Here is an 11,845-nt window from a genome sequence, read left to right as displayed (position 1 = left end):
AAATACAGTTACACTACAACCACTCACCACACACCCAATGACCACCCCACTCACCACCTACTTATTTTTTAAAGTTTTTATTTTTATCCTTTATCATAATTTTATTAATATATACTATAAACTAGTTTGTAATGAAGGGTTAAGGTTATTTTACTAAACTTACATGTTATTATACGGTACTATACAGTTAAACTAAATAATAAAAATATTATTAAACCACAACAAAAGAATAGTGGGCGATTATGAAACCATGGGTAAGGAGCATCCAAACAGTGTAAAGAAAAAGAAAAACAAAAGAAGACATACTAGGATTCGTGGAGTGAATAGAGAGCAAGGTCGGAATCCCCAACCCCAGAAGAAAATGGCGGCACTACATTAAAATTCACTCACTCAGTCAGTCAGTCAGTCAGTGTACTCCCTAAGTTAACCTAGGGTTTGTCCCTTCTCACCACTGCAACAATGTTCGGCACTCCTTCTTCCACCCCAGCCTTTGGCACTCCCTCTTCCACCCCAGCATTCGGCACACCTTCTTCCACTCCAGCGTTCGGCACACCGTCAACGCCAGCATTCGGCACTGGTGGTTTTGGATCCTCACTATTTTCAACCCCATTTTCACAGCCACAGCAACAACAAAGTTCGTTATTTCAAACACCACAGAGTGCGGGAGCGTTCAGCTTTTCCACACCTCCTACGCAGGCACAGTCAAGTCCATTTGGTCAACCTAATGTTTCTCCTTCAGCCTTTCCGTATGCAAATGCTTCTACTCAGTTGACTACTCAGATGGCTCCTGTCGCTCCACTCCCCTTTTCTCTCGCCGATAGGGATATACAAGTATTATTCTCTTCTACTCTCAATCCTAACTATATTTGTTTAGGGGTCGTTTCATTGCTGGTTACTGTTATGTAGGTATTAGTAATGCTGGGTTCCTATTTTAGTTATTCCAATTTTAGAAAGGAAAAAAAGCCATGATAAAGCAGTCTGAAAAAAGAAGGAGCAGTAGCTACACAAAGAAATAAGATAATCGAATTACAAGAAATAACAGACAGTAGCAGAAATCAAAGATCAAAGGGTAAGAAACTATAGAGCAAAACTGCGACTACTAGTACGAAAAGATAAGCGGGACTACCTACTAGCCTTCTACCTATTCTGAGTCCTCCGTAACCTCTTATCTAAGGTCATGTTCTCGGTAAATTGGAACTGCTCCATGTCCTGCCTAATCACCTCCCCCAATACTTCTTTGACCTACCTCTACCTCTCCTAAAACCCCATAGCCAACCTCTCACACCTCCGAACTGGGGTATCGGTGTCTCCTCTTCACATACACCAACCATCTCAGCCTCGCTTCCAGCATCTTGGGGTCACTCCCACCTTGTCCCGAATATCTTCATTCGTAATCCTATATCTCCTAGTGTGCCCACGCATCCATCACAAAGATTATCATTTCTGCAACTTTCTTCTTCTAAATGTGAGAGTTCTTGACTGACCAACACTCCGCCTCATACAACAAAGTCGGTCTAACCACCACTTGTAGAACTTGCCTTTAAATTTTGGTGGCACCTTCTTATCACACAACACTCCGGAAGCGAGCCTCCATTTCATCCACCCTGCACCAATACGATATGTGACATCATCGTCAATATCAAAGATCATGTACCAAATTTCTGTGAGAAGTTGTTTGTTGAATCTGAAAGTTGGTGACATTGTGGGAGGAAGAGCAGTTGGAAAAACTAACAGAGGATGAGAAAAAATGGATTCAAAGGCCTTATACTATTGAGGAGGTGGAAAGAGTAGTCAAGCTATTCAGAGCGGATAAAGCACTTGGGCTAGATGGCTTCAATATGTTCTCTTTTCAAAAATGTTGGAACATTGTTAGGGAGGATGTCTGGAAAGCAGTGGAGTGGTTCTATCAGGAGAGCCTTCTCCAAGAGCATTAATTCAACTTTTATTGCTCTTATTCCTAAAAGGAAGGGAGGCAGTGGAAGTGAAAGACTTCAGACCTATTAGCTTGTTGGGAAGTGTCTACGAAATAATTGCAAAATTGTTGGCTGAAAGACTAAATAAGGTGATTGGAAAACTGATATCAGATAATCAGAATGCCTTTGTGAGAGGTAGGCAAATTTATTGATGCTGCTATGGTTGCTAATGAATGTGTGGAATACTTATTTAAGAGGAAGATTAAAGGGGTGGCTTGCAAACTTGACCTGGAAAAGGCGTCTGATCATGCGAATTGGTCATGTTTGTTAAATGTGATGAAACAAATGAATTTTGGGGGAGAAATGGATTAGGTGGATAAAATTTTGCATATCCACAGTTAGCTTCTCAGTTTTAATTAATGGGAATCCACAGGGATACTTCAATTCACATAGGGGGCTAAGACAAGGGGATCCCCTATCTCCCTACCTATTCTTGTTGATGATGGAAATCTTAAGTAGAATGCTTAAGAAAGCAGGACATCTAGGATGGATCAGGATGATACCTTGATACTTTGTGAAGCTGAAAGAATCAACTTCTACATCTCAGAGGCGTACTACTAGCTTTTGAGGCTGTGTCGGGTTTGAAAGTAAACTTGGCAAAGAGTTGTGTGCTTAGTGTTGATACTGAACACTGTATTGATGAGCTGGCAGATGTTATAGGATGTAAGGTAGAGCAGTTACTAACCACTTATTTAGGACTACCACTTGGAGCCAATAAGAATGATTCAAAGATGTGGCAGGGGGTCCCGGATAGGTGTAGTAGTAAATTGGTACCATGGAAGATACAATATTTCTCTTTTGGGGGTAGATTTACATTGGTCAATTGTGTGTTGGATGGTATTCACTCTTTAAGACGCTAACAACAATAGAGAAAAAGTTGAATTCTATGAGAAACAAATTTCTGTGGGAAGGCAATGCAGATAGCAAAAAATTCCATTTGGTCAGATGGTAGGAGGTAATCAAAGGAAAGAAAGGAGGGGGACTAGGAGTGAGGAATCTGAAGTTGCATAACAAAAGCCTGTTATTTAAATGGCTCTGTAGATACAATGATAACAGTAATAGATTATGGAAACAGTTGATTGATGCCAAGTATGGTAGGAAGGACATATGGACACCTTGTTAGTTCCGTCTTCTTCAAAGGGGGGAGTGTGGAGCACAATCAGTAAGTTATGGAGTGAGTACAGTCAATTTGTGAAACTGAAATTGGGGAATCGTAGTAATATTAAATGTTGGTCAGATATATGGCTGGGAAGTGAAAGTCTTAGATCAAAATATCGTTCTCTATATAACTGCTCCACAAACAAGAGTGAAAGTGTATCAGAATTCTACTAAAGCACTGGTTGGCAGTTGATTTTAAGGAGGGGTCTCAATGATTGGGAAGTTGATGATTTTGCTCAATTGGTGGACACTGTTAGTCTGGAAGATAACGAGAGAGACTCTTTAATCTGGACAGCAAACAGTGATGGTATCTTTACATTTAATAGTTGTTACAAGCTGCTACAAAAACAACAATGGCGCTATCAGCCAGATTGGCAATGGAAAGCGATATGGAAATCAAGAGCACCTATTAAAGTAGCTTGTTTGGATTGCAGCAATGGAAGCTTGTTTAACTCAGGAGAACTTGCAGAAAAAAGGAATCACTCTTTATAATAGGTGGTACATGTGTGAAGAAGAGGCAGAAACAGTCCATCATCTATTCATTCATTGCAAAGTGGCAAGACAGTGCTGGGAGCTCGTTCTAAATTTACATGGTGTCAAGTGGGCAATGCCTTCCATTGTGAAGAGCCTGTTGGATTCATGGCAACACCAAAGGATGGGTAAACCTCAAAAGCTAGTTTGGAGAACAATTCCTCTGTGAGTTCTGGACAATATGGCTGGAAAGGAACAGGATTTGCTTTGAAGCAAAAGGCAGCACGTATCCGGGATTAAAAATAGATGCTTATTAAACTTTGTATGTTTGGTGTAAAAGACAAGTTATGGAAAATATGGAGCAATTTATGAATTTCCTAGAGGAGATAGGGGGTTTGTAGTTGCCCTGGTATGGCAGGGGCTGTTTTTGTTGTAATTCTACTATCTTGGTACCTTTTAATAAAATTTATCTTATCAAAAAAAAAAAAAAGACATAAGGTGGATTGGCCAATAGTTAACAATGTAAAACACTTTTAATAGTTAATCAAGCCATATCAGACTTCCTCCGCTGATTGAAGAAAGCCTTATATGGCTTCAAATAAGCGAGAAATATATCTTATTCATAAAATTACTGAGAAAAACTGTTAGATGCTAAAAAGCATGTCGCTGCAGAATCATTAATGTTCCCGGACACTAAATAAAACTCTCTAATCTCTACTAGGCACAAGCATTTAAAATATTATCGGAGCGTCTTAAAAATACTGTGATGGTGACAATAAAGGACCTGGGAATCAAAAAAATCGGAAGGATAGGGGAGTCACCACCAACGAGCTGTACAAGGGTTGGTAGTCCGGGTCTTCTTTCTAAAGCAAATGCTCGTTTATTAAAATGTCTTTCCTTTGTATAGCAGGCTACTTACCATTTTATCCAGGTGACCAATCAATGCTTATTATGTGGAGTGACTACTACAACTTAAACTCGTTTGTTTATAGTTGTCTGTGTATATTTGTTTCAGGCAATCGTTGATGCGTACAAGGAGGAGACTGGTAACCCTAAGTATGCTTTCAAGGTTCGATTTCTTTTCCTACTAGGCTAGCTTATTTTTGAGAGGTGAGTGAATCAAATGAAAAAACTTAGATACACAATAGTATATCATCACTTGTTAAGTAGTAACTGAATTGTTTATTTATTTCATTCTAGCCGTTCGCTAGCATTGTGAAGATATTTAAACTTGGTTTTGGTTATTTTGATATGTCAGTTGTTAATAAATTATGATTGGAAGGCTTCCATCTTTTGGGCGTGTATAGAGGGTTACATTCTTGTCATTTATTTGTGTTTATGGTTGTTTTGCAGCATCTTTTGTTCAGTGTGACGGAACCTCAACAAAGGACGAAACCTGCAGGAGTATCTGATGTGAGTTCGATATGGTTAAAGTTTTCATTTCAGTGTAACATCCTGGTTTCTTTGCTTGTTTCTTGCTGAGAGTATTTGGTAAGTTCGATGAATTAGTTTTGATTGCCAGATTATGTGGGCAGAGGCAATGGGCAAACTTGAAGGCATGGAGAGTACTGACCGTGAGCGCCTGTGGCCTCAGCTTGTTCAGGGCTTCAAGGATCTCTCCGAGCGACTCAAGGTACCTAGAAGATAATCACTAGTAGTGTCTTTGGTAAGATAGAAAATGATTTCTTGGGAAATGTATTTCTTAAGGAGAATGTTTCCAGTGTTTCAGTACCTTGAAATCTGGAAAATGTTCCAAAATGGGAATAATAACTTCCTCCTCTCATGCACAGAAGTCGTTTTCTTTTACAAATCCCAACTATTATTTGGTATCACTTATTTCAATCAACACTGAAATAGCGTTTATCAGCCTTTAGTACACAAAATATCACCCAAGTATTATCCTCAAATCTATATTACAGCTTGTGCAATTACCATATTTCACATACTTTTATACCCTTAGCAAACTGGAAATTACAGAAACACTTTCCTTGATACCAAATGCATCCTAGGTAGAGGATGTTCTGCAATTGCTTGAACTCTAGGTTCGCGATTCCATAATCTTCTCCTGTAATTGAATGGATTTCTTCTTAAAACTTGGAATAACCCATCGTTGCCAGCATATGTTTGAATTTTTAAGCAACTGGTATTGTTTTTGGGATTAGTTTCTGGAAACAACATGCTTGTAGAATTGATTGTGGAAAACAGTCATGTTTAGGAAGATATAACTTACCTACGACAATTGTAAATGCTTTCACATGGGTGAAAGTTTATTGTTTAGAACTGACTAAAGATTTTTATTTGCTAGTAAAAATGTAGTTGCGAGTAGTCAAATGGACAAAATTAAAGAGCAAACCATATCTGTTAAAAGGAGGGACCAATATGCAATTTTGGAAGTCCCCAAGGACTGTTCCTGGAGAAAGCATCTTTAGGCTGGTTGCATTGATTTCTGGAAACTGAAAGAAACCTGAAAGTATGTATTCTATTTTTGAAATGAACAAGTGATAGGTTTCAAATTTCCTAGCGGTTTAAAATATTTCATAGATAATTCGGAAATGATATGTGAGGCGAAGTTTGTAAGTTACGGAACTGATCTTTGTAAGTTACATGACACAATGTGCAACTCCTCGTTCATATCTAACATGGAATCTACATCTTTTACATAAACCAAGTTGCACCAAAAAGCTAGCAAAAAAGTACATCTGAGTATAAGGCTATGTATATATATATATATTCCTCCTTTTGCCTTAAAAAGTTTTGCTCTTTCTTTCTGTCCAAATTGGCCACCAAATGACCCAAGGTATGGTGCCCCGAATCTTGTGTGCCTTCTCGTTTAGCCCGACTCTGTTCCAGCTATGCCAAAATTCTAAAACAGAGTGGGGGCATTGTCCAGTTCATGTCAAAAAATGGCAATGAACATGCACCAAATCTGGTTAGTCACCTTGCTGTGAAAAAATAGTTGACATGCCTCTTCAGGGTTCTTTTCATAAGGAGACATCTGCCAGAGAGTTTCATTCCTCTTTTCTGAATATTAGATTGAGTGAGACATGCTCCCTTAGCGACCAACCAAGAGAAGCAAGATATCTTTAAAGGTGCTTTGTTGTACCAAATCTTTCTCCAAGGCCAAGAATTAGTGCTGCAATTTGTTAAAAGGATTGTAACATAACCTTAAGGACCAAATCCTATTTGAAAGACCTTCCTGTTTAGTAGTATCCTCCTTTTGCTTCTATACCTCTCATAGCAAGTGATTCGGGACTGGCCCATCTGTTTTCTTCTTGGTTATCGCCTGTAGCAAGAATCCATCAGATGGTTCATTAGTTTCTTCCTCTAAATGTTTGTAGGATACCAAGCTGTTCTATTGCTTTTAGTGTGGTTCTCAAGGACTTGCAACTGAGAATTTCCTTTTCTTAAGTTGATTTTGGAATCGATATTGGCTCCCTTTGCCCCACTGTTGTGTTATTGTTATAGATATAGCTTTAATTTTAAATTCTCCAATCAGCTTTGCTGATACCTGAGCTCTCTGGCTTACCATTTATAGCCATTGTAGCATCCCTGACATTCTGAACTTGACAAGTCTTGACGTGTATCTTTAGATTGCAGCTTAAAAAGTAGTGCACTCAGTCCCCTGTGTCATACCTACAAAAGTTAATAGTGAATGAGGATGTGTCGTTGAATCCAGTTCCTAGAAGCTTATAGCCTGTTTGGCCAAGCTTTTGGGAGGCGAAAAGTGCTTATTTTTTTCAAAAAGTGGGGTGTTTGGCCAAGCTTTTGGGAGAAAATAAGTGCCTCTGGGGAGTAGGCACACGCTGTGTTTCAGAAGTTAAAAAAGTAGTTTTTTCCCAAAAGCACTTTTGAGAAAATACACTTAGAAGCACTTTTTAAAAGCTTGGCCAAACACTAAATGCTGCTAAAAAATGGTTTTTAAGTTAATTGGCCAAACACAAACTACTTCTTACCAAAAGTGCTTGGCCAAACAGGCTATTAGAGTTTCTTCTAATGCTTCAAAATGAGTACGTGGAATACTGCCTAAAAGTTCCTCTCTCTATTACTCAACTATATGAGCTATTCAAAAGTAATATACAGAGTTAAAGAGTTCAATTTTGCTCTTTTCTCCATTTAATAAAACATTCTTTTTGTCATATACTCCCTCTGTTTCATAATATGTGGGAGCTTTTGACCGTTATCATCCCTATTGTTTTATCTCAATTATCATTACATCCTTATAATATCACACTTAACCGATATCATCCCTTAAGTTACCCAAACTTCATAAAAAACATCCCTCCGTTAGTTTTGCTATCCTTTTCTAACAGTGCCTTCTTTCTCACGTGCAATTCATCGTTTTCGTTATATATTTTTTAAATTCTAGCCTCTTCTTTGGAAACAGAAACATACAGGGAGCTACATTAAACCAGCAACATCAGAATATTTTTTCTCTAAAAACCTCATAGATTGATCCAAGTATCTAACCCATATCACTAGTCCCCATCTGTGAAGCTAGCTCATGAGAGAGATGTGCAGGGTGGGGGTTATGGTGATGCTCATAGGTAGCAGACTCGCATCAGATGATGTGTATCTTCTCTTTCCTTCTTTGCTCCAAACCCACAATTAACAAATCGATGAAATGTTAAAATTAGTTTGTTTCACCTCTTGAAAGGTTCATTTCATGATGGTTTCTATGACATGTGGTACTTATTGCTTCACTCATCATAGCTATGGGCCAGATTAGGTAGCCTCTCCGGTTTACAACTTATTTGTACTCTCTTTTTCTGTTCTTTAAAACCAACCGGCACCTGAGTCAAAACATTCCGAGATAGGGGGCCGAAGCTGACGACCATCAGAACTCCTCGGAATAACTTATGTTTTCTTTTTCACTTCTCGCTTCTTCCTGTGCTAAACACTAATCTATCAACATAGGTGTCAACAATGATAATTTTTCTATTGGGATCAATTTTGATCCTTCGCCAACGAAATTAAAGCACTATCTAGTCATTTTGGCAAGAAGCAAAAAAATTGAAGAAGAAAGGCTAAAATTGATCTCAGGTCGGATTTTGAGATGGTATATGATCAAATGGCCGGTGAAGAAGGTCCCCTGTTGCTGGGTATTAGACTTCTCCAAGTCAGTGGTTTTGTCCATGATGAAAACAAAGTCCCCTGAGCTTGAGGATTTTTTATTAAAAAAAAAAAAAAAAGATCAAGCATGTGAGATACGAAGGCGGCGTCAGAAATAGACGGAAAAGTTAATGGAGGGACGTTTTCGGTCAAATGTGAAGAACTTAAGGGATGTTTTCAATTAAGTAAAGTACTATAAGGATGAGATGAAAATTAAGCTAAAACAAGAAGGATGATATTGGTCAAAAGATCTAATAAGTGGTGTTTTTAAGTTTGGCACAACCCTTAAGAAAACTACTACCTCCTAGAAAGTGAAAAGTGTTTTTACTAACTTATCCTATCAAATGCCTTGAAAAAGTAGTAGCTCTTTAGTGGTTTCTTGGTTATGTAAAACTTCATTTATCTAAGAGTAAAATTGGAAGAAAAAAATCAATGCCTTGATTTTGTGAAACAACACTTATTATGAAATGGAGGGAGTAATTAACTAGTTAACTTATTTAATTTTTGTCAGTAAGGTTAATATTTGGATTTTCTAGTTCTCAGCTTTGCAGGACTAAGCTCATATGTGAGAGGACGTTTCAATCATCTGAGATGCCTTTGCATCACAATTTCTCATTTTAATCATGGCCTTTCATTTGTTTCTATTTTCCCCTTAAATTTTGGGCCCCGGGGTGGGAGGCGTGGTTCTTGGTAATTGATATTTCCAATTGGATTCGTGTAGCTTCAAGATCAAGTCATAGTTTCAGATGCTGAGAGGCTGCAAATGACGCAGAGCAATGTGAAGATGGTTCGTCTCCTTTCTCCTCTCTAATTGTGTGCCTGCACATTGTCAGAGATTTGTCTTTTGATGTCTGTGCATTACACTGTCCTTGTTGGCTTGACCTTCAATAAATGCAGCTGCAAAGGCATTTTCAAGCTGATACCCTTCCTTGGATTGAAAGAATGAGACGCAAAGAGCAAGGTCTTCAAAGACGCCTTTTGAGGGTGCGGTTTTTATTTGGCCTTTCTTATAATCTTAATTTTCTACTAGTAGAAACTTGCAAACCTGCTCTTTCGGTTTAATTATTTATTGTCTTATGCTTAAACCAAATTAGCTAAGCATCTACTTTGTGAGACGTGTCCTTTTCGCGGATCACTGCCATCCTTATTTTCGCTTCCAGTCAGATAATTACATAAGACTCTTGTTTGCACTATTAGGTTCAACGGTTATGCTTATTTTACTGTATTTCTTGCTCCCCTGCACTACAGGTGATGAGAATACTGGAGGCACTTGAAGGTAAAGGTTGTCGATTGCCTTTGATGAAAGGAGAGGCTGAATTGGCGGAGAAGTTGGCTGCCATCACGAGACAGGTTTAGTAGCCTAGTCTGTTAACTTATTGAGTGCTTTTTGGCAGTCTAGACTTCCTGACAAATAGATACAACTTACAGTTAAAAGGTTCTGGAGCAGAACTTTCTAGGAGGGTGCAGAATCTGCTCACAATATGCCGTGTTCAAAATGGCCTTGGAGGTGGTTCTGTTTATCTCCCTGGTTCAACTAAAATTCATGAACAAAGTCTTGCTGACATGCAAGAGGTATGAGCAATAACATTCTGTCGGCAACAATAGTTAAATGTTGTTCGTTATGGCTTTCTGTAAGTCGTGGTTGTCTAATAGCACTTCGTAACCATATTGACTAGTGTAAGATGTGCTTCAGTTTATCCAAAATAAAAGGTACGATATGTGCTCTTTGCTTCTACACGGCCACATGCAGGAGCTATGAGCAAAACATTCTGTCTGCTACAATAATTAAATGATGTTCCTCATGGCTTTCTGTAAAATGTGGTTGTCTAATAGCACTTCGTAACCATATAGAGAAACGTAAGATCTGTTCTAGGTTTTCCCAAATAAAAAATGTGCAATATGTGTGCTCTTTGCCTCTGTCACTTTCCTGCCATGATACTTGTTAAACTCCCAGTGTATCTGCTTTTTAAGGGACTATCAGTGAATAAGATGTAAAGCTGTTCTGGTATAATATCATCTCCCTTTGGTAATTTAACAGACCGACAGGCGGGATAGTAAGAGGTAAAAGGAATTATGAAAATGAATAGTTATATTACTATCATGAGTTTGCCCCGAGTTGGATGAATGGATGAATTTAATCGGGAAGTGAATTAGTGAGGCTCAGACATATTGTAGTGGAATCCTTGAAATTAGTGACGTTTTAGCAGATTCAATTCAGATTCATCTGATTTCCAAGAGTGTTGTTTCTTCTGAGTGCATGTCTTACCTAGATCTACTGCAAATGGTTTCGTAGACTAATCAAAATCTTCCATTTGGGCAGGTTTTGCAGCAGCAAACCGAGGCTATTGCTAGGCTTGGCAATGTATTGAAGCGAGATATCCGCGACGTGGAGATCATAATGGCTGAGGAAACAGAAATGATGGAAGGCTGATTATAGAACAACCTTGCCAACTGATTTCTGTTTTGCTTGTATATTCATGGTTTTCGTGTTAGGTGGTATGAAGTGATAATGGATACCAAACATACTTGAATTGTATGAGATCAAATTTTGTTCAGCTAGCAGGGCCATTGTTGATAGAGTTGCAATTCGTACGGGAATGATGAACTTGCTCTGGTTAAATATTTCCAGTCTAGTTGAAGTTACAACAGCAATTAACGCCTCGATACCAAATAATTAGGGAGCGAGCAATATGATATATTACTGTAATGTGATTCCATTTAAGTTCATTTCAATTTAATACTATATAAAATAACATTAAAACAAAATTTTTTAAGTGTTAGAACTAACAATAAAAAAAAAAAAAAAAAAAAAAAAAATTGTTAGAAGCTCTTTATATTTTCGAGGCCGACTAGCCTAGTTGATATATCTGCATGCTTCGCTTTGACATTCTGTCCTTATACTCCTCGGTGTTCCATCTAAGCACTTCACATGTTCAAACAAACTATTTAAAATAACTGACTATTGATGAAGTTTATGTGGTGTTTATTTTGTTGAGTTGCAAAAAGAGTGTGAGTTGAACGCGAGTAGATATAATGACCTCTATTTAAAAAAAATAGAGGTCAGAAAGAAGGGAATAAAAGAAACAAAAAGAGATAGTGGTCAAAACACACCTAAAGTATCACTTTTTTGCTAG

The 11,845-nt window shown here is 38.1% G+C and overlaps 1 protein-coding gene across 1 annotated transcript; it reads left to right on the top strand.

The window, feature by feature from the left end:
- The first annotated feature begins 299 nt into the window (after positions 1 to 299).
- On the top strand, positions 300 to 11,363 carry LOC132035960 (nuclear pore complex protein NUP54). The gene is made up of 9 exons (XM_059426141.1): positions 300 to 831; positions 4,618 to 4,671; positions 4,956 to 5,015; positions 5,125 to 5,235; positions 9,433 to 9,498; positions 9,609 to 9,695; positions 9,960 to 10,061; positions 10,140 to 10,283; positions 11,032 to 11,363. The coding sequence occupies exons 1-9, from the start codon at positions 460 to 462 to the stop codon at positions 11,140 to 11,142; spliced, it is 1,107 nt and encodes a 368-aa protein (XP_059282124.1). The 5' UTR covers positions 300 to 459; the 3' UTR covers positions 11,143 to 11,363.
- Positions 11,364 to 11,845: the final 482 nt, after the last annotated feature.

Source organism: Lycium ferocissimum, chromosome 11 (assembly GCF_029784015.1).
Source record: "Lycium ferocissimum isolate CSIRO_LF1 chromosome 11, AGI_CSIRO_Lferr_CH_V1, whole genome shotgun sequence".
NCBI classification, from domain to species: domain Eukaryota; kingdom Viridiplantae; phylum Streptophyta; class Magnoliopsida; order Solanales; family Solanaceae; genus Lycium; species Lycium ferocissimum.
The sequence above is the reverse complement of the archived record's forward strand: the minus strand, read 5'-3'. Positions and strand labels throughout refer to the sequence as shown.

Excerpts from the sequence above, each read along its gene's own strand:
- LOC132035960 (XM_059426141.1), top strand. The coding sequence starts at position 460 with ATGTTCGGCACTCCTTCTTCCACCCCAGCCTTTGGCACTCCCTCTTCC. Across the intron at positions 832-4,617 it reads TCGCCGATAGGGATATACAA|GCAATCGTTGATGCGTACAA; the intron begins GTATTATTCTCT and ends TATTTGTTTCAG. Across the intron at positions 9,696-9,959 it reads TTCAAAGACGCCTTTTGAGG|GTGATGAGAATACTGGAGGC; the intron begins GTGCGGTTTTTA and ends CCTGCACTACAG.